General features: G+C 27.0%; 3 protein-coding genes across 3 annotated transcripts; 1 reads left to right on the top strand and 2 right to left on the bottom strand.

The window, feature by feature from the left end:
- Positions 1-734: 734 nt before the first annotated feature.
- On the bottom strand, positions 735-3168 carry GO595_005326 (Amino acid permease family protein; the record flags this gene model as incomplete). The annotated part of the gene is made up of 2 exons (XM_067918557.1): positions 735-2500; positions 2571-3168. 2 exons carry the CDS (start codon positions 3166-3168, stop codon positions 735-737), a joined length of 2364 nt encoding a protein of 787 aa, XP_067774539.1.
- Positions 3169-13400: 10232 nt separating this feature from the next.
- On the bottom strand, positions 13401-14822 carry GO595_005325 (cation efflux family protein; the record flags this gene model as incomplete). The annotated part of the gene is made up of 1 exon (XM_067918556.1): positions 13401-14822. One exon carries the CDS (start codon positions 14820-14822, stop codon positions 13401-13403), a length of 1422 nt encoding a protein of 473 aa, XP_067774538.1.
- A 1159-nt stretch (positions 14823-15981) lies between these two features.
- On the top strand, positions 15982-16461 carry GO595_005324 (regulator of G-protein signaling 21-like; the record flags this gene model as incomplete). Its single annotated transcript, XM_067918555.1, has 1 exon — positions 15982-16461. The coding sequence occupies one exon, from the start codon at positions 15982-15984 to the stop codon at positions 16459-16461; it is 480 nt and encodes a 159-aa protein (XP_067774537.1).
- Positions 16462-24122: the final 7661 nt, after the last annotated feature.

The raw sequence follows: 24122 nt of genomic DNA, 5'->3' as shown, positions 1-24122 counted from the left end.
TCTTCTTCAAGTTCTTGAAGTTTTTTTGTGATGCCCTTATTCTTTTTTTGTGATATTTGAAGAAGATTTTGTAATTCGATTACTTTTTGGTTTGATTCCAGAGCAAGCTTATTAAGTTTACGTTTTTCAATATTTAATTCTTTGATTTCTTTTGTTAATTCTAATGCTTGATTTAATTGATTTTTTAAAACTGAATTTTCTTTCTCGAGTAATGAGTTTGCTTCACTTGATTGAGTGTTTTTTGCAATTATTTTAAGTTCTTTATTTTTTTGCTCTGGTTCTTTCTCTGATTTCATCTTTGTATGTTAACGTACATTATTAAATAAACGAACTTCAAAAAGCCAGGAGAATTAACGTCTTTAAAACAAATCTTTTCGTATCCTTCGATATTTTTCCCAAAAAAATCTCATAATTAAGATATGAGATATTTTAAAATAAATTTTGGAAAATACTTATTTTTGTTCTTGAGAAAAATAAAAGAAAAATATTACAATTTCAATAATTTTTCTCTATAAACACAAATTAAAAACTATATACTTTTTATCAAAATGTGTACATTTATGGTTAATCACCTAATTTTATGCTAGAATATATATATATATTATTACTCTATAGGTATCATTAATTTTCACTAATAAATAAAAACAAAATATCAAACACGGATAAGGATTTCAGTTTCTGTCATGTCTTCACATTGCTTTCAAAAAATATTATTATATTGAACTCTATTTTACTTACATTTGCCAACTTAATGCTTGTGTACCATTTCCTCTTATAAACAACACAGACGAAGGAAATGATGACAGCAAGTTAAGCCATCGCATATATAGTTCACCCGGAACATTTGGTGGAGGCTTAGGCAATGATATCACAGTCACCAATGAACCTGAAGAGTCGGCTCTAATTGCGTCAGCTATTAACATATAATGTCTTGTCATTTCATCATCATACGAGAATTGATCATTTTGTTTATTTTTAGCCGATTCATCCCAAATAGTAAAACTTTGATGTGAAGGAGAAACTGTATTTGTTATTGGTCTAACAATAACTTTTGCATTAATTCGAAGTTTCTTTAATATATGTTTTATGATGAAAGTATGATGTTCAACAGTTTCATCTTCATCGACTTTAGCGAAAGTTAAAACTCTTAAAGTTTTTGCTTTTAATGCGATAATTTGTGCAATTAATAATGATAATCCTCCATCTTCAGATAGATACCATAAGTCAATAGTTGTATTTTCGCCAAAATCAACTGCAACACCAATTCTTAATAAGATTATACTCCATTGTCTTTCAAGGACATCCCAAATAAACTTTGCGGAACTTTCTTTTAATTCTTCATCAAACTTTACAAAGACAACATTTGGTCGTAATGCGCCAAGTCCCATTAATAACATTATTTTAAGTAAAGCAATTTCTTCATTTTCTGCAATTACTGTTTCATAAAATATATGATAATCATTTTGATCATTCTTTATACCAAATCGACCTCTATCATTATTTATTTCACTTAATGATGTACCTAATGGAAATATACGTACTACAATTGCCATTCCATGATCACTAAGCATTTGATCCAGAAATGTAATTGTTTGTATATGTTCGATAGGTGGACCATTAATTAATAATACAATATTTGGTCGATATAATTTTGGATGTGGAAACACATGTTTTAAATTAAGTGCTGCTTTTAATCCTTTATTATAAGCACTCGCTTCACGTAATGATCCCCAATTTACTTCTAAATGTCTTTTCTTAGTATATACGAAAAAAATTAATGCAATTAAAAGTGAGATCGATGCAGTATATACATTAATAAATAACATTGCAGCAACACATATAAAACAAAATAAAAGTGATATATATGGATTATAAAATCTGAAGTGTGGTCTAAATGAAGGTGCCTTAGATACTTTTGCTAAAAAGATTCCTTCATTTAGAAACGCAAAAACAGTTAAAAACATCATAGATGAAAGTGATGAAATATTATTAAAATCACCCCATAAACATAAGATAACACATACAAATGTACTAAAAATTCGTGAATAATCGCCAAACCATTTTGGTATTAAACCATCAGATGCCATCGCACGTAAAACTATTGGACCTGTACCTAATCCAGTCACGCCTTTAGCTATAGATGCCGCTGCTACTGCTATAAACACAATGGGACCACATAAAGATGAATCTTGAAACACAGCATTCCATGATGAACGCATTTGATCATTTGGATGACATCCTGTTAAAAGAAATGTTGTCACAATATAAACAAGTGTTCCAGCTATAAGTCCTGTTATAGATCCAAGTGGAATAGAAAGTTGTGGACGCTTAAGTGCACCAGATCCATTTGATCCTGCTAAAATGCCTCCAAATGCTGGAAACAAAATAGAAAAACTATCAAAAAAGTTTCGTACAGAAATAGGTTGGTAATTCCAATTAGTAAGAAAACGTGAGTTGGAACACCCGATGATTCCATCTGCTTTCGTGGTTGATGGAAAAACTAATCCAAGATAATAAATGGCGGTTCCAATTATAATCGCGAAAAAACATAATAAAACGAACAGGGAAACTAAAATTTGCAAGATACCCAACAATTAAGCTAAGAACTAGGGAGATTAAACGCACATCCCAAATGTTTGAGCCGGTAATACTAAAAGAGGAAGAATAATAAAGAATGACGATTTGTTCTGCAATCCCAATGTGTGCAGTGGCAGCACCAAAGATAGAGGCAGCTGTAAGACAAATACCTGTACTACCTCCTGTTTCCGGACCAATGGTTCGTGAAATAAGATGATATGAACCGCCTGATTCAACTTCTCCATTAGATGAGTATGCAGATAGTGAAAATATAGTGACTAGAACAATGACAAATGACACTGCAAGACTGAGGAACGTTTCAAAACCATTATATGTGCCAACACAATAAGGTAATCGAGCAAAAAAAACAATATTCACAATATTAACAAAACATGGAACAAAAACGCCAACAAAAGTGTTTTGAATGTGTGATTCTCCTTCTTGTTTGGGAGGTGTTAACTTTGGAATATGAACATGTTTTGCATGAGAAAAATTGGAATTTGAATTATCACTGCTTTGACTGACATCTGTTTCGTTTGTTTGGTCATTTAGGTCTTGGGAAATTGTTTCTTCTTTGCTTTGGCTTTTCATTGTCGATATTTGGATTGACCTTGTCAATTTTTCAATAACCTTTTCGCATGCGAAGCCAAAGCCGAAAATTTGAAAGATATTTTGAACGTTAACAATAGGTTGTATTGAATTTTGTTTAGTGGACGTTTAATATGAATCTGGGGTTTCACGATCAAACCCCCAAAATCTGTCTGAATATTCAGAAAATTCAGAAAAAAAACTGAAAAATTCTGGTATTGAAATGTGCCATGGATTTTCACTTTTTCGTAAAATAACCAAGTTTTAGCAGTACCCTTATAAAATCTCTCCTATTAGAAACAAAATTTTAACATGCATTTGGCCTAGTAATGCTATGAAGGAAAGATAATAAAGCTAGTAAAAAGATCAAATGAAAAATGAGAAAAAATGAAGAGCATATTTTCAGAATTTTCATTAATTTAAACAATAAATGCTAAAACATATTTTAATTGAGCATTATTAAACTGTACATAGTTCCATTATGAACAGCTCATGCACTAACTCCACAAATGTACAAAATGGAGACCGTTAAGTTTTGAAAATTAAAAGTGAACCATTCCAAGCAGCTCCTCATTTCTTTAGGTTGCTTATTATGAAATCTAACTATAAATCAGCCCAAACACAAAAGCCAATTTTTCAAAAACTAAGTGAAAAAAATAAAGACTATATTGATGAATATGATAATTCTATCTCATATGAATTATTACAACTTCTAAATAACTTCAACGAACTAGAGGACAAAAATTCGGAAGAAGCCTTGGACTCAATAAATACTTATATTAAAAATAACTTCGAATGTATAGATCCGATAATTTTTATAAAGAGTAACTTTATCAACACAATTATTGAATTATTTGGCTCGCCGTCAATCAATACATTCGGTTTTGTTCTTAGTATTCTTTATGATCTTATCAAGTTTCCATTAATATGTGAATATTGCGTTAAAAATACCAGAATTATCGAAATCATTGAATCCCACCTTAAAAATATACCAAATGTCAACCTTATTGATGATATTTTTGACATTTTAATTTCCATTACTCCGACATTTATCAAACTAAAAGATCCACTATTACTTCCATTTGAAGCCATTCGAAATGTTTCCTCACCACATAGTATTCTTAGATTCATTAATGAATGTTGTAAATATTATTCTTCTGATCTCATCGAAGATTATGTTTCCATAGTTTCCGATGTTATTGAGAGAATTGAACTTACTGAACTTAATGTTAATCGTTTATTTGGTTTTTTATATTTGAGTGTTAATGAGAATCATAGTAATGATGTGTATATATTTAGTAAAAATATTGAAGATGGTATTCGAGAATCACTCTTCGATCAAATCTTTAAATATTATCAACCTACTGATAAGATAAATGAAATTTTTTTAGCATTCTGTATAATAATATTTAAGTATTCAAAGAACTGTTTAAAATTTGAACTTTCAGAAAACGTAAATGGTCCAAAATTCTTTTTGGATATAATAAAAAAAACGAATAATGAAAAAGTTGTACTTATGTCAATTAATGCATTAAATGCATTAATTTATAATTCATGTTTTGTACATGAAGAAATTGAAGACCAAATAAATTTGTTCGATGATGAATCATTTTATAACATGGATAACTTTGTAATGTTTTGTAATTTCATGAGTGAATGTTCTTATTCGATTGGTCGTTCTTCATTTATTATCATTTATCGAATGATATTATATGAAAACCCCGAATTTTTGGAGCACTTATGCCAAATAGATGGAATCCAGATTTTAATGAATTATTTGCAATGCGAACCTTTGAGAGTGCTAATAATTATAGAAACTGTTCTTAGTAATAGTCTGAAAGGTGGCGAAAACGCAAGAAGCATCGCTGAGAGAATTTGTGAGTTAGAACTTATTGAGGAAACTGAACAATTGATAAGCATAGAAGAAGAATCAGGAGAGTTGGAAGATGAGCTACATAAGATAAAACAAGGGATCGAAAAGGCAATGGAAATGTAATATAAATTTATTTTGTTAAATATTTTGTACAATAAAAATGAAATTAGTTAATTTTTTTCATATTTATTAATTTGCTTCACTGAAAAACAAAATTATTGTAAATTTCCTGGAAAAATATTATGCTTATTTGTGATAATCAAAACTTAAAATAAGAGTAATATACAAATTATTGTAGTTCTTTAATGATTGCTATTTAGAGAAATTTATTTTGCTACTAAATTCATTTTTATAGCTTATACATTTACACTTTGCTATGTGTTAATTATTTTCTCAAAATTTGATTAAATTTTAAAAAATGAGAAAAAATAAAATAAAATCATCAAAATTTACCGCTTTACTAAAAATGCTATTGTTAATTATTTTAAATATTAAATTTATGTTTATAACGGAGTTACAAACTTTTGTTCTTTGAAATCAACTGCGAATGGATCTTCATCAATATCTTTCAATGCTAGTATTCCTGCAAAACTATCAAATTCTTTTGTTTGATATTTATACTCTTCAACAATTTTTTCTTTAGCTTTCTTAAGACGTTTGAAGTAAACACTAATATTTATAATTACAACAGCTAATACAATTCCTCTAATAATACCGATATTAATTTGTCCTTGTTTTTGAATATTTGTAATATTTTGTTTTCATAATTTCAGAGGCCGTGTAACGGTCGCCGGGATCAAGGGTGATGAGGTGGTGAAGTAAGTCAGTTGCCGACTCTGATATCTGAAAAGGGAATGTGTAGTCAGCTTTAACAATGGATTGGAGAAGGTCTGGTATGGAAACACCAGTAAAAGGAAAACGGCCAAAAAATAACATAAAAAGAAAAAATGTATTAAATTGTATAATAGTATAATTATAAAATATAAATTTTGTATTCGTATAAGTTAAAGATGAATTTAACATTGATATTTGATATGAATTCGATGTTATAAATGAATTAATAAATGTGAATTGAGGTGATAAAGTTAATGAATTTAAAATTATTGTTGAATTCTTATTGATTAAGATATTTCTAAATGTTAATGCTTCTGTTTGTGTTGTTGTATTCGTATCATAATGTTAATGTTGATGATACTGTTGATAAAACTGGATTTCATTATAAAAAATTATTCGAATGCGTAAGTTTTAGTGATATTGTTGGTAAGTTTGTTGATTTTCAGTTGAAGATAATGGATTTTGTAATGTAAATGTTTGTGATAAAGTTTTTAAATTTAATTATGAGGCAAGTACTTACAAGACTATTTTGGGGTGCTCCATGTAGGAGGCCGTTAATGTTAATGAGTTCAGATGAATGCAACTCTTTTATCCCTTTATTTGAAAAGTCTTTCTTCATCACCTTTTCTGGCAATGCCAAACGTTTTACAGATCAATCAGATAAGAGTTGTATCATCAAAATTTTCAAACTTCTTTAAACCATTTTTCTATTCTTCAATTTCCCAAAAATTAGATATTGAAAAATCAAAATTTTCATATTTCTTAGATTCAGCAATTCGTATTGAGTCTAACATGATTGATTCGATTAAAGTTTATCAGCAACCTATTACTTTTTTTGATAAAATTTTAAGTTGTTACAACTCTGAATTCCATAGTTGTGCTTGCTATATTATCGATGGTGGTGCTATTCATTGTGTTTCAAGTATCATATTAAATAATTGTCTTTTTTCTAAATGTCATTCCAACTCAGGCGGTGCCATTTTCTGTACATCTGATGTCAACTCTGACTCTACAACTTTCTTTGAATGTCGTAGTATTAAATATGGCGGCAGTATTTTTACCAAAAATTCCAATCATTTTTATATGACATTTACAACCATTTTTAGGTCATCTTCCATTGGCCAATATCCTTATGGCATTGGTGGTTCAGCCGCTCTTCATGAGAATGTTGATCTCTTATTTCGATATTGCAATTTTACATCAAGTTATTCATCGAACATGAATGGAATTCTTGATATATTTAAGGGTAGTTTATCGATACGTTATTCTATTTTTGATCAATGTATGAGTGGTAATGATTGTGCTGGGATACTAATGAGTGATAGTTTTTTTTCGATTGGATTTTCTGTTTTTGTTTTATTGAGAGCAAATGTGATGCATAAAGGAATCGGAGTTGCTATACATTCGAATTCCGCATTAGAAAAAAGCGAAATTTTTAAGTGCTCATTTTATCATGATAAAGAGCATAAGTTTTATTCGATTGGTACAATTCCAAAAGGCAAAAAAATCTCAGTAAAAAATTGTTGTTTTTCAGGAAATATAAATTCGGAATTCAACAAATCATTGATTTCCGAAAGTGGTAATGTTTTTGATTCGGATAATTGCGTTTCGGCTATTAAGTTTTACGTAATAAAAGAAATTGGTTATATAAAAGCTAAAGAAAGCATAAAAAATCCTCAAAATGAATTTCTTTCAAAAGTTAAAAGTTTTTTGGCTCAACTCGTGGCACCTGTTATGGCAGTGGGATTCGTATTTGGGATTGTTGCATTCTTTCTGTTTAATAACGTAGGAAAACCTAAGCAATCAGTCTTTCAAAAGAGAAAAAGAACTCATCTTGTGTAAACTTTGTATTGTATTTTTTAACATAGAATTTGTATTTAATAATAAACATTAAAGCGTAATATTAATTTATTTACGTTTTTTCTGTTGTTATGTATATATTAAATATAATGATAATGGGTTTGGAAAATAAAGATTCAAATGTGTATGTTTCATAAATTAACCAAAATATGATTATGAAAATGATATCTAGCTTTAATTAAAGCTGCAAGATTATGAGGACAACATAATGGAAAACTTTACATTATTTATTAGCTTAAGGAATGTTTATTTATTAATTAAGTTTTGCAATGATATTTATATATTCTATTCTTCGTAATCAAGAAGGATTCTTACAATGTCCTTATGCTTATTTTCGAGAGCAAGCATCGAAGCTGTATTAAATGATAGTAAAATTTTCCATAAAAATTGTTGAAATATTAAATATTATAAATGATTATTAAATAAAATATACAAATATTTTTTTCATTGACATCAATTCCTTTTTGTTTAAGAAGTAATTTAACAATTTCAATATGACCATTTTCAGATGCTTTCATAATTGCAGTATTAAATCATTTAATGAAAATCCAAATGTTATAATAAAATTTCAAATTATTGTGAAAAAGATTATGTTAATAAAATTAATATCTTTAACGTTTATATCAATTCCTTCTTGTTCAAGTAGTAATTTAACGAATTCAATATGATCATTTTTTGCAGATATTATAAGAAATGATTCAAGTATTATAAATAATTTCCAAATATTATTATTAAATATTATTAAATGATGAAAATAGACGTTTTTAGCATTGACATCAACTCCAACTCTATTCATAAGTAATTTTGCAATTTCAATATGACCATTTTGAAATGCACACATAAGTGCTGTAAAAAATAAAAATTGTTTATACCAAATATTAATAATAAATATCAAATCAAATATTTAAATATTATATAAAATAAATAAAGGTCTTTTGAATTAATATCAATTCCTTCTTGTTCAATAAGTAATTTAACTATATCAGTGTGTCCATTAGTAGATGCCCAAATAATTGCAGTTTGAAATACTTTTCATAAAATCCAAATATTATTATTAAACTTCATATCTTTAAAATAAAATTTGTATACAAGATATTAATATTTTTAGCATTAATATCAATATTTTCTTGTTTTAAAAGTAATTTTATTATGTCAATATGACCATTTTCAGCAGCATTCATAAATGCTGTACTAAATTTTTATATAAAACTTCAAATGAAATATTTGAATATCCAATAAATAGAATTAATTTTAAATATTACTATTAAATATCTTTCGCATTAATATTTATTCCTTCTTGTTCAAGAAGTATTTTAACTATATCAATATGACCATTTAAAGATGCAAGTGAAAGTGCTTCTTCAAAAAATGTTAATTAATTTTAAAATTTTTAAAGATATTTCGAATATAAAAATCAAACTTCAAAATAAATATAGAAAATTTCTGAATATTATCACATCCTCCACACATTAATAACAAATCAACTATTTCAGTATAACCTTTTTCAGATGCGTATATTATTGAAGTTTTAAGTAATTAAAATAAATTCCAAAAGTTATAACAATATTTCATATTACAATAATAATCTTCAAATATAAAAAATAAATATTTTTAGCATTGATATTAATTTTTCGCTTTTTCAAAAGCAATTTTATTATATCAAATTTACCTAAACATGCTGCTTTAACAAGTAATAATTGAAATATAGTAAACAAATTCCAAATAATAAAAAAATATAAAAAATTGAAATTAATATATAATAACATAAATTAATATTACTAATATCAAAATTGATTCCTTTTTGTTCAATAAGTAATTTCATTATTTCAAATTGATCATTATCAAATGCATGCATAAATGCAGTTCTAAATGAATGAAATATTTTCCTTATATATCGAAAAAATAGTAAATTATTAGAATAAATATTAAATAAACTTAACACATATCTTGGGCATTTATGATAATTTTTTTATTTTCTATAAGCATTTTAGCAATTTCATAATAGCCTTGTATAGATGCATACATAAGAGGTGATATAAATATTTAAATACAATTCCAATAATTAAATTAAAACTCGAAACTCCAAAAATAAAATTCAAATTTTATGATTAAATATTAAATAAATAAATTCAACGCTGAAAATAGCATACAAATATTAAAAACATTTACATCAGTTAACGTAAACTGAAGTAGTAACTTAACAATTTCAATATAGCCTTTCTCACATGCTATTGATAGTGCTGTTTTATAATTTCTAAATTAATATTATATTTTAATTTGAAATATAAAATTATTCAAATAAAAAAGGAGTCAAATAAATAAATATTTCTTGTGTTTACATCTATTCCAGATAGTTCAAGAAGCAATTTAACAATTTCAGTGTTATTATTATAAGTGGCCCACATAAGTGCTGTCCAAAATAAGTTATATTTTTCCCAAATATTTTATTAAATCATAGAATCAAAAGAATAAACTTTAATATATATAAATAAATAGTTCTATTATTAAAGCTAATTCCATATTGAAGTAATAATTCAACAATTTTAGTGTAATTATTCATAGATGCTAAAATTAAAGCTGTTTGAAATTATTTCAATTAATTTGTAATATTTATATAAAACGTTAAATGATCATATCAAACAATAAATAATGTAAAAAAAAGTCACACGCATTCACATCAATATTTTCTTGCTGAAGAAGTAATTTAACATTTTCAATGTAGCCATTTTCAGATGCAATTATTAGTGCAGTTTTATTTTATTTAAATAAATTCCAAATGTTTATAATAAATATCAAATATATGAAGTCAAACATTATACATAGAAAGTAGATATCTTTAAGATTAATATTAAGGTTTATTCTGCATAAAAGTAATTCAAGAATTTCTGGGTGAGGAATTCTTGCTGCATACATCAATGCTGTTTTAAATCTATAGAAAAAAATCCAAATAATATTATATAACATCAAAATTTTTATATCAAAATCATATGCATTTATATCAATATTTTTTCTCTTTAAAATATATTTTACAAGTTCAATGTTTTTTGATCCTACAGCTACAGCTAAAGCACTACTAAATATTTTATTTCCTTCGAGAAAATGTTTTGCCAAGAATAAAACTCCTGTTTTTATTGCTTCTTTTATTAATGCCTCAGAAACGCTCATATTATTTTCTTTCAAAAATCGAAGAATTTCATAATTATCATTCATAATACAAATCTTTTCGAGAATGGATTCATCTTTCATTTCAGCCAAATTATTTTCTTTTATATGATAAAAGATATCATTTTGATGAAATTCAATCGCTGTTTCATATGCGCCTTCAAATGATGAATGATTTTGTTCACATAAATGAATAATTTCAAGATTTCCACTTGCAACAGCATATTTACCTGTATTATCTAATTTTGCTTCATTCGTAAGTAAATATCTAAAACATTTTATTGATCCAAAAAATGCTGCATAATTAATTAATGAAACATTATCCTGATTAATATATGAACATCTTTCATAAAGTGATGGTTCAATGATTTGATTAAAATCAAACTTTTGCTGTGATGCTATTTCTTGAAGTTTTGCTAAGTCATCATATCGAATTGCCTTTGCAATTTTATTTGGATTAACTCCTTCTTCGACTAATTTTTTATGAAGTTCCCAATCATTCTTTGAAAGGTTTGCAATATTTTCAGAGAAGTATTTCCAAAATCGATCAGATTTTAGTTTTTCATTTGAGTGAAATTCTGTTAGTGATTTATAATGTGAAAAATATAAATTTCCTTTGTTTATCGCAATTGTGGTTCTAATTAAACCTTTTTCTATCATCTTTGCAAGAAGGTAATTTGATTCTTGTGAATCCTTGTCACGTAGGAATTGAGAAAATACATCAAATATTTTAACTTGGTATTTATTTATCTCCTTTTCAATTAAATTCAAAAATGCAATAACCATATCGAAATCTTTCAATCGAGCAGCAAATGAATCATAAACAAAACGACATATAGTCATGTTGAATGAATATTTATGAGAATTATCATAAAATTCGAATAACGATGAAACAGATATATCAATATTGGCTTTATTTATATTATTAATAATTTCTCTAAGCGAAATTAAGTCTGAAAACGATTTTATCATTACTTCGCTCATTCAACCTTTTGAAATAGGCATTTTTTGAAAAAGGCATTTTTTGAAAAGGGTCAAAAATACCCGCAACCGATAAGATATTGCTGACAGAATCAGCTTCACTTTTTAAATGATACACTGGTCAACCCAATTTGAAATACGTTTATAAAAAAAAAGCTGCCCAACATCGTTGACCGTTTAATATGAATGGACTAGGTACATGTTAAACATCACAATTTAAAATGGAAAAGAAAAAAGATCCAGACTACTTATGGAAAATTGTTGTTTGTGGAGAACGTGGTGTGGGGAAAACCGCATTTTTAAACCGTATTACTAAAGATGAATTTATTACAAAAAACATTAATGTTGATTTTGAAACAAAAATAGTAGAAACCAAAGGCAAAACTGTTAAGGTACGGATTTGGGATCTCTTTAGAACGACACCTGTTAACAAAGTTTTTTTTAGAGGAGCAAAAGGAGTATTTCTTCTGTATGATATTAGCCGTAGGGAAACATTTGAGGCTATTCCAAAGTGGTTAAACGACATCCATCAAAAATGGGATGTTAATGATAGAATAATACTTATCGGATCAAAATGTGATGATGAAAATAGAAGTGTATCGACAAATGAAGGAATTGAACTGAGCAAAAAAGAGAACCTTATTTTCTATGAAGTTTCATCTCGCGAAAATATAAATGTTCATGATGCATTTGAAGCATTATTTACAAAAATTTGCGAAGTTGAAATTGTTGATGATCATCAACAAACAAATCAAATCCCAAAACCAGATGGAAATAACGGCAGATGCATTTTATCTTGATATGAAATAATAAAAATTAAACTTTGTTAGAAATTTTAATTAAATGTATTTATTGAATACACTTATGTTTGAACATATTTGAAAATTTTAAATTTCTCATTGTAAAATGCATGCAAATGTTGCACTTCGAAATTCGAGATAGAGTAGAAGACAATGTAGAAATTTTACTAACTATATTGTACCTGAAAACCAAATTTGTGTTATACCTTTAAAAGAGTGCTCAAGTCTTATCAAAGTTTATATTCCAAAATGGGCAAAAGATATTTCATTTTTTTGTTTTTTTCAACGCCACAACTTGAAACACAGCATCAAGAAAAAAATGAAGCCCATTCCTTACATCGACCAGGATGTAGGATAATAAATATAGATGAAAGTTCTACGACTCCATGAAAAACTGTCTAATTATAAAAAAATACAAAGAATTGCTTGGGTAAAAAATCATTATGATCCTTGCACTCGAGTGGTATTTATTGCCTAAAATGTAGAAGATCTCAACTCTTACAGTTGCATCAAAAGGAAGTAGTTAAAAACAATGTGATCGAAAAAACAAAACTTCGTGTGCATTTATTTCCTTTTCTAATATGCTGAAACAATTCACTACACACATAATAAGGCGCCAACAGTATTCCATCAGCTCATCCAAGCGATGGTAAATCAAATTATATACAAAAGTGAACTGAATTGTTCTTTATTGACACCACACAACAGTTGGTTATGCTGTCATGTTACGGCTGTATTTCTACCTCTGTCTGCTCTGACTCGTCTGTGTTCTTTTGCTTACCGATTTTCCCAGTTGCCCTCATGAACAGCAGGTGCTCGTTCTCGTCGTGCTCCTCGCAGTCGACGTGCACCCACGCCCTCTCTATGTACGACAGCTTTTCGACCCTTAGTTGCAATGACTCTCCGACCCAATGCGCGATTTCCAATGGTATGTGACCGGGCACAACGATGTGCAACTCGGCGAAGTATTGCGGGCCGACTTGGAATGAGATAACTTGTTCGACGCCGAGGATGAGCGGGTGATGATGTGCAGCAATATAAGTCAACGCGCGATTGACTTCTGGTGGCGCCGACGCTCCCATTAACATTTTTGCGTTTTCAGTTGCGTTTAAGATCCAACTGATTAAGACAAACAATGATAATAAGATACCGCCAACGGAATCCATCCACCAGCCTAACTCAGAGCCGCCCCAATACATAAAGAGACCTAACGCATTGGTCAGGACGTCATTACGATGATCCTCTGATAATGTGATGGTAAACGGGTGACCGATACAACGATAGATAATCCACATAGCAAGTTTGACGCCAATTGTAACAAACATGACAATGACCGCGCCAAGTGTTGCTTTGGGTGCGACGACATGATTGATCAATGACATGACACACTCGATGATGATATATGCAGCACAACAACTCATTAAAACAGAAAAAACTAAAATGCCAACAGTGGAAACACGTGACTTGCCAACAGGATACTTAATGAGATCTTCACGTGTGAATTTGGAATGTGCTGCACTGCATGAAATAATGATACCGGCTACAAGATCAAGTGCGGAATCCGCAAGCGAGGAGATAAGAGTGTTGGAGGTGGAGGTGGAAAGTGCAAAAGCTTTGCCGCAAAGAAGACAAAAATTGATGAAGAATGACATGATGGTGGCACAACGGACTTTGAAGCTGGCTTCGTTCTTGTCTTTCTCAATAAGAGCACCATCATCTTCGTTTTGAAGATCAGATAATTCTTCGATCCAGGAATTTAATGAAGTATAATACTTACGCATGCCTCGTCGACGACGTGCAGATTTGGAACATCCACAGCCAGGTCCTGGATCAACTTGAGAAATGGCATTGGATGCTTCATTTATAAGATCTGGTGAGTACATATTTGAAATTTGTTGAGATTGAAGATTGTCAAGATTGAAATTTCGAGCTATATCAAGTGCATCCTTACATTTGCTGCAGCATTGGAATGTTTCTAATGAGCTCACTGTTGCATGACAAATAGGACAAAATATGTTTTCATTTGAGTGACTTTTATGAGTAGAAGATGTTGATGAAGAAGATGTTGAATACTTGGTGCTTGAGTATTCATTTGATGAATGAGATCCATCAGAGTATGAGGATACACTTTCTTCTTGATCTTGCATTATGATTATGTAAAGTATTGATTCATCGCTTTGAATAAGTATTCAATCCTACTTTTAAAAAGTTTAAGTCTGTCATTCAAATATCCTATATAAAAAACCGTTGTAAATTTATATTGTTATAAAGTATTCAAAAAGTAATTTTCTCAACAATGTGAACATCACCACAGTTTTACGTAACCAAGGTCATTCTTCTGGTTCATTGAGATTTTGACTAAATAACTGTATCTTCTGAATTTTTGGAAAGTTTACTCATCGTAAAATGTCATTTTAGTTTTCTCTCAAACTGAAATGGTCAGAAATGAATAATATTATTTCATGTAACAAGTCCGATGAAAAAATGTCGGGTGAAGAAATCGAATATGCACCTCCATTAAGCGTAGATTTTGCATATAACCCATATGCTTTATTTTTCTGTTCACTATGGGTTCTTTGGACAGCTTTTTTTATTTTTAATGTAATCCTATTTTTTCGCCTCAGAAATTCATTTTATATCAGATGTAGATCACCTTGGCTAATTTTTTCTTCAGCTATTGGTCAATATCTTATGGCTTCCACAATGATATTAAAGGTTATGGTTGGTCCTGACAAATTTTATAATTTTTTTGACCATTGGTTTATTTGGTTTATGTTACCTCTCCATTTTTTCCCATATCCTGTTCGCTCTTTACGTTTTATCATAATATACCATATTAACAATTCTGAAATAACAGAAACTTCTGATCCAGAAAAATCACGATGTTCCACAAAAATTATTAATGCTCTTAAGAACAAAAAAAGATTTTTAATTACAGACAAAGCCTTTTTAATTTATCTTTGGATTATTATTTTGGGCACCTTTATATACGGTCTTGTTCGATGTATTGTATATCCAGTCAATCACTGGGGAGTCAAGTCGCGATATAACTCAACTATTTTTTGGGGGTTTGTATTATTTTTTTTTACAATTGTTCAAATTTTCCTCTGGGTTGCTGTCTTCTTTATACGTAAAATCCATGACGAGTTAAAATATAACATTGAGCTCACGTCCATTGGTATTTGTTGGTTCATCTTTATCGGCCTTTACATCATCATCGGGTGGACCGAAGGCAAACACCCGACGGTTATTCCGCCGATCATTGCTATCGTTCTCTGTATCGTCTCGATGTTGATATCGTTTGGCATGCCGATACAGCTGGCGTACGTTAAGCCTCCTGAAGGGAACTTAGGCACTGAAACGTTAGATAAGCTTGAGAATTTATTAAAAGACAAAGAAGCAAGTAAGCTTTTCTTGAAATATTTACAAAAAAGGTACTGCCCTGAAGGATATCTGTTTTATCGTGAAGTCGAAAAATTTAGGAAATTAACAAGAGAAAAAGAAATAAATGAAGCGTTTGAAAAGATAAAGCGATTGTACATCGAGCCGAATGGTCCACGTCATATAAATATTCCCGATTATATGGTGAAAGATATAAAAAAAGTGAGTGTTCCATCCGCGACTGTGTTTGATAACGCGTTCGATGAGAATATGAAATTAATGAAAACAGATGTGTTCCCACAGTTTAAGTGCACGAAGGAAGCAGAGGAATACGCAAAAAGATTAAGAGCAAAAAGAGACATCGTTGGTGTGGAAGCTTCTATAGAAGTTGTTGGCTTTATATAGTTTTTGTAATGTTATTAAATTAATGATGAAATTTACAGTGTTTTATTGTGGTGATTTTGCGAAGTTTTGCGTTTTTGTTTGAGTTTTAAACTTTATTGGAGTTGTTTTTGTTTATTGGAATGAAAATATTTTGTAAAGCTTTTGTTGAAGTTTTGCGTTTTTGTTTGAGTTTTAAACTTTATTGGAGTTGTGTATTATCCTGAAATGAATGTATTTTGTAAAGCTTTTGTTGAAATTTTGTGCTTTGTATATTTGATGGTTTTTTGTTATATAATAATTGAATTTATTCCTTTCTTTGAAACGATTTTATTTATGGAAAATGGGTGTAAATTTAATTTGATTTTTAGTTAGTTTTACAGTATATTTTATATGATAAAATTTAAGAATTTTATTTTTATTTCAGGTTCCTATTGTATGTCATACACGTTTGGATTTAAGTAAATTTTTGATCTCAATATGCCCGTTTTTAGTTGCTAACATAAGTGCTGTATTACATGTTATGTATTAATATCAAATTTTATTTTGAATCTTTAAATTAATGAAAGAAATTTTAATTAGAATCAAAAAATATCTTTGGCATTGATGTCAATTCCTTCTTTTTCTAGAAGTAATTTAACAATTTCTATATTACCCTTCAAAGAAGCATGCATAAGTGGTGTTCTAAATATTTTGTACAATTTTTAAATAGATTTTTGAAATCTCAATATAATGAAATAAATTTTTTAACAAAAGAAAAAATATCTTTGAAGTTAACATCAATTCCATCTTTTTTAAGAAGTAATTTAACTATTTCTGTCTTATCATATTTAGTTGCCCACAGAAGTGCAGTATTAAATAATTTAAACAATTTCCAAATAGTATTTTAAAACTGAAAACATTTATAATAAATACTATATGAATGAAATAAATATCTTTAGCATTAATATTTATATCATCTTGTTCAAGTAGATAATTTACAATTTCATTGTGATAATATTTGGTTGCTAGGATAAGTGCTGTTTCAAATAATTTAATTAATTTCCTAATATTATTTTAAAACATTTTATCAATGAAATAAATTTTGTAAGAAAAAAAATAAATATTTTTTACTTGTATATTTGTTTCTTTTTCAATCAGAGCTTTAGTTATATCAATATTTCCTATTTTAGATGCTTTCAGAAATGCTGTTTCAAAAAATTGGAACAAATTCCAAAAATTATTTTTAAACAAGATAATTTTTAAATAAACATTTTGCCAATGAAAAAATCATCAGTTAAATCAATTTTTGTTCCTTTTTGTTGTAGAAGTAAATTAACAATTTCAGTATGACCAATTTCAGATGCTATAATAAGAGGAGTTTTGAAAATTTTGTATAAATCCCATATAATATGTTAAAATATTAAATAATTGACACAAAAATTTTATAAAACATATAAAAATTAATTTTGTTATTAATTTTAATTCCTTTTTGTGCAAGAAGCAATTTAACTATATCTACATATCCATTAATAATTGCTAAATGAATTGCTGCATAAAATAAATGAAGAAAATATCAAACATCATTTAAAAATATTAAACTTATGAAAAAAACATTAAATACTAGAATTCAATTGTAGTAGCATTTATATTATCCTTTTTTTCGATAAGTAATTGAACAATTTCAGTACACCCTGCTTGAGCAGCAAAAATGAGAGCAGTAAAAAATAGTTTAAAATGTTTCCATGAATTGTCACAAAATTTCAAAATATTAAAATAAAATTTAAATAAACAAATTGTATATCTTTAATATTAGTTTTGATACTTTTTTGTTCAAGAAGTAATTTAACAATATCAGGAAAACAATTTTTAGATGCATACATTAATGCTGTTAAAATTTATATAAACAAAATCCAAATTATATTTTTATATATCAAATTCAAGAAACAAAATTTAAAATAAGTAAACAAATATCTTTAATATTTACATTTATCGATGAAAATTCAAGAAGCAATTTAACTATATCATAGAAACCCTTTGATGATGCAACAATAAGTGCAGTTTTAAATATGCAAAATATACACCGAATATTATATTAAATTATTATAATTGTTGAATCAACTTTAAAATATTCCAATAAAAATCTATTGCATTTATTAATATAGATTTTACATCAAGAATTATCTTCATTATTTCTATATTACCAAGTAATGCTGCAGATATAATAGGAGCTTCAACTTTTTATAAAAAACTCCAATAAATATATTCGGATATATAATAAAACAAAATAACTCTAAAACAATACAAAAAACATTTTTATCATTAATGTTCATTTTGATATTTTTTAGTAAGTATTTTAAAAACTCAATATTACCTGATTCCATAACACAAGTTAATATATGAATTGCATGGGAATTACATTCCTTCTTATCATAAAAATGTTTAAATAAATATAAATTGCCAATTTTAGCTGATTCAATTACAAATTCTTTATTAGCTTTTAATCCATTATCTTCTAAATATGATAAAAGCTCATAATTAAAAAATATAATACATTTCTTTCCTAATAAATTAATATCTTTAGATTTGAATAAGTCATTTTTATTTTCGTAAAGATATTTAAAGATATCATTTCGATGATATTCGATAAGTATTTCAACGGAACCTTCAAATGATGCATTATTATTTTCACATAAATGAAATATTTCTAAATTTCCTCCTGCAGCAGCAAATTGTCCAATATTTTCTAATGAAGGTTTATTTAACAACAAATATTTGAAACATTTAATTGATCCGAAAAATGCTGCATAATCTATTAAAGAAATACCTTTAGTATTAATAAAAGAAAATCTTTCATAAAGTGATGGGATAATATGTTGATCATAATTAAAATCTTCCAATGATGATATTTCTTGAAATTTTTCTATTTCATCATTCCGAATTATCTTTGCAATTTCATTAGGATTAATTCCATCTTTAACTAATTGTTTATGAAGTGCAAAATCATTTTCTCGTAAATTTTCAACATTATATAAAAAATAGAAATCTTTGAATTTTTTGGGTTCTTTATTTGGAAAATATTGCATAAAATATATGGAATTTAAAGATTCAACAAAACTAGGTTCAATCATCTTTTCTTCTATCATTTTTCCTAAAAAATAAAGTGACTCTTGTGGTTTATATGCACAATTTAATGATGAAAGAAGTGTTTTTATTGAATACATATCTTGAATTGTTGTTTTCTTTTTTTCGTATATTGATCTTAAAAATGTTAATATGGTTTGAGCTTCACCTTTTTGCCAAATAAAAGTGGAAAAAGTTAATTGAGTAATTACATGTAAAAATGAAAATGAATTTTCTTCATCATCAAAATTATTTAAAATATTTTCAATTGATGACTCAATATTTGCTTCATTTATATTATAGATTATATTTTCTAATGATTCGAGATAAGTTAAGTAGTTTTTTTCAGTCATGATGTAGAATATTGAAATATGTAATTAAGTAGTTTATAAAAAAGTGAATTGAAACTTTTTCTAACAATTGTAGATTGATTAATGAATTTACATTCAGAAAACATTAATTCCTTGTAATTATTAGTTATATTAATGTTAATATACATAAAATTAAAAAGATTAAAATGTAAAGTTTAAACATATTTTATTGAAACAAAAAGAGATATAAAGGAGATCAGCACTCTTGTAAGATTTTTGAGTTTAAGGATTACATTTCTTCAGAATAAGAATTTTAATTAGCATTTAGATGAATCTATTTTTTATGTTAAATTAATATTAATTTTATGTTAAAAATCACTGAAGTCTTTATGAAATTTTAAGTAGATATTTTATCATGTTTTTTGAGGTTTAGAATAACTTGATCAATTGCTTGATTTGGTTGAATTTTTAATAATTGTCGAATATATGTATCTTGTGTTTTCATTTTACTAAAATCGTTACTAATTTTATTGAGCAAGTCAGAACAATTTTCCTCATTGAATTGTTGAGAAATCAAAGTTGAAAATGATTGATTTAATATATCAATAAATTGTTGTTGAATTTTCTGTATTTTTGTTTGAGCTTCTTGTAACTTTGATTTGTATTCTGTTTCTAATGACATTAATTTTGCGTTCGTTTGAGATTTAAGTGATTTTTGATTTTGATCATCTTCTGCTATTATTGTGTTGATTTGAGTTTTGAGTTTTTGACATCTAAGATTTAATTCCCGAATTGTTGATTCAAGTTTTTCTATTTCTTCCTTTTGAGTTGAAATTGTTATGTTTCGTTGTTGAATAATTTCACAACATTCTGAATTTTTCTTTTTCATTTCATATAACATTTTATCAAATTGAGTTTTACTTTCATTTCTTTCATTTTTAATTTTCTCTTTATAATGTTTCTTAATTTCATCAATTTCATTTTGACAATCTTCTAATTGTGTTTTAAGAGAATTATTCTGTACAGAAAATGTATCTAATGCTTCTTTCATGTTTTGACTTGTGTTCTTTTCATTTTTAATGTTTGCTAATTGCTTATTTAATTCAGTTTTTAATTGTTTTAATTGTTTTTTAAGTTCATTAATTTGGTTTTGTTGATTTTGAATTAAAAAAACCAATTTTTTATTTTCGTTTATCATTTGATTATTTTTTTCTTGAATTTCACTATAATTTTCTTGGATTTTAACATAATTTTCTTCTGCCTTTTTTTTATTTCTTATAATAATTTGATTATTTTTCTTGACTTTTTGATATTTCTTTGTGAGTGTTTTAAATGTTTTCATCATATTAACAACAGCATTTTTTGCTTCTGATAAAGAATCAATTTTTAATGTTAAGAAAAGATCTAAAGTTTGTTCTTCAATATTATTTTTGAATTCCTTGACGCTTCTTAATTCTTTATGTAAATTATTAATATGTTGAGATAGCTCCATTTTAATATTTTCGTTTTCAAGAATTGAATCAATATCAAATTTAACCTCTGGAAAAGATTGTTTAATAAGTTCAATTAATGAGATGACTTTTGTATTTAAAGAAAATAATTTATCGTTCTTCTCTTTAATCTCTTTTTCAACGAGAAGTGTTTTAGATGTAAACCATTTACAAATAACTGAAATTACGTTTCTTATTTTAGATGGAAGTTGAAGAGTATCATTATTGATTAAATTTTCAATGATTTTAGTTAATTCAGAAGGCATTTCAGTACATGACCAAGATGCAAGTGGAATAAGTTTTGATATTTCAATTGGCTTAGATGCTATTTCAAGTTTATGTTTTACTTCTTTCAGTTCAGATTCTAAATGCTCGATTGTAGTATTTTTTTCATTTATCTTTTGCATGAATTCATTTTTTTGATTTTCTAAGTAATTTGTTAATTTTTCCATCTCTTCTCTTAACCCATCATTTTCTTCCTTAATTAATGAATTCTCTTCTTTGAATTTACTTGTTATATTTTGTTGTATTTGTGCTTCTTTGATCTTTAAATCAAGTTCATTACATTTTTCATTTAATTTCGAAATTGTTGAATCTTTTTTATTAATTTCATTTGATTTATCTGCTTTCAAATTTTCATTTAATTCTAATTGATAATTTAATTTTATTTGAAGGTTTGCAATTGTTTCCTTATATATTTTATTCTTTTCCTTTGATTCTTTAAGCAACGAAGAAATTTCATCAACTTTATGTATAAGGTTTATAGTTTCTTCATTTTTAGTTTCATTTTGTTTGATTTTTTTTAGTTTTAAATTCGCTTTTAATTGAACATTTTCACTTTCAATATTATCATATTTTTCTTTAATTTCATTTTTTTCTTGTTTTAAATTTGAAAGTTCTTGGTTTAATGAGTTATTTTGATTTTGGAGTTCATTTATTTTTTGTTCATTTTTTTGTATTTGTTGTGAATATTCTGTAATTAATTTATTTTCTTTAATGATTTCCATCTTAAGTTTACGCAATTTCTTTTGAATTTTTAAAACATACTTTTGATTTTGCCCATTTTTAGATATTTCTTGACTTGATTCAAAAAATGCTTTTGTTAATTGTGATGTATTATGAATCTCTTGCTGGAAAAACTCAGATGATATTTTGAATATTTGTTTTAATTCATTTTCCATTTGGGCTTTTTCAATCTGATGATTTTGTTGCAAAGTTTTAATCTGTAATTCTTGAATTAAATATGAATTATCTTCGATTTGCTTTTTATTATTTATCATTTGACTGTTTTGGATTTCTTGTCTTTGCATATCTCTTTCACGTAATTGATTTTTTAATTCATCGATAGTTTTATTACTTAATTGGAGACACTTCGTAACCTCATCTTTTTCGGATTGTAGTAATCTTATTTTTTGTACCAATATTTTGTTTTCCTTGAAGACATCTTCAATTTTTGATGATACATCAAGAGCTTGTTCAAATTGAGTCCTTAAATTTTCATTTTGTTTCTGTAATTCTTGGTTTTTTAGCTCGAGTGCTTCATTTTGCTTTTGTAATATGCTAAAAGTATTTGACTCGTCCATATTTTTAACATCCATTTTTCCCGCCAAATTTTTTTTTGTACATTCGAAAAGAAAATTAAAATAAATTATTATCTTACTTCTAATTGAAGATGTATTGAATATCAATCCACGCACGTTATTTTTAAATTTCATGTAAATTTACTTTAGTAACATAACAATAGTTAATTGAATTTGAAAATTTAATTAAAATCTTGTTTTTCCTAATTATTACACAAAACCACATAAAGTATCTAATATATTAATTCCATCTAATAAAAAAAAACATAACCAACCCCCTAAAAATTAAAAAAACACGAACACAATAAATGTTTATTTTCCTTTTTTTATCATAGCATTTCGAGATGTAATACGTATTTTCTAATCATGACTTAGAGATTATTAAACACAAAAAGCAATTTCCTAAGAAAACTTTTTAAGTATAATAAAATAAGGCAATGATTTCTTGTTTTTTTCATAAAATAAACCGATCAATGAAATAGAGATGATACAACATAATGAGACAGATTACAATGAATATGGAGGATATGTAGAAAAAACAAAATGGTTTATTTTTTGGAATTGTCCATGTAGTGATCCATGTGTAAAGATTGAAAATGATATCCAACAAAGAACATTTTGGGGATTTTTAGAACTTGATTTAAGATTACCAATTTTAGTCTTTTTTCTTTCAATTCTTCCTTTATTATTTTTCTTTCTCGTTATATTTGAACACTTAAAAATTGAATGCAAAATAATTGCAACGATTACAGTTATTACAAGTTATGTATTCTTTATGTGGTCTTATTTTTCAGCAGCATGTCAAGATCCTGGATATTTGCCATTTGATTGGATTCAGACAAAAAAATTATTATATACATGGGAAGAACAATTATCTGGTCTCGCAATTACTGAAGAACAAGTATTTTATGCTTATAATAACCATCCAAAATTTGCATCTTTTTCAAAAACTTATGGAAGATTTGTGATAAGAGGTGATCATATTTGTAGTTGGATTAATAATTGGGTTGGCAAACGTAACCATAAACAATTTATGTTGTTATGTTTATGGGGAATGATCAATTCTTTTTTCATCATTCTTTGGGGATTGGTAGTGCTTACAATATTAAAAAACGTAAATATTTTTATGTTTGTGACTGATATTTTAATGATTATAATCGAAATTTGTTTATTTGGAGCTTTATTACATACATTTCTTAAAG

The sequence above is a fragment of the Histomonas meleagridis genome, assembly GCF_020186115.1.
Source record: "Histomonas meleagridis strain 2922-C6/04-10x chromosome Unknown contig_33, whole genome shotgun sequence".
NCBI lineage: Eukaryota > Parabasalia > Tritrichomonadida > Dientamoebidae > Histomonas > Histomonas meleagridis.
The sequence above is the reverse complement of the archived record's forward strand: the minus strand, read 5'-3'. Positions and strand labels throughout refer to the sequence as shown.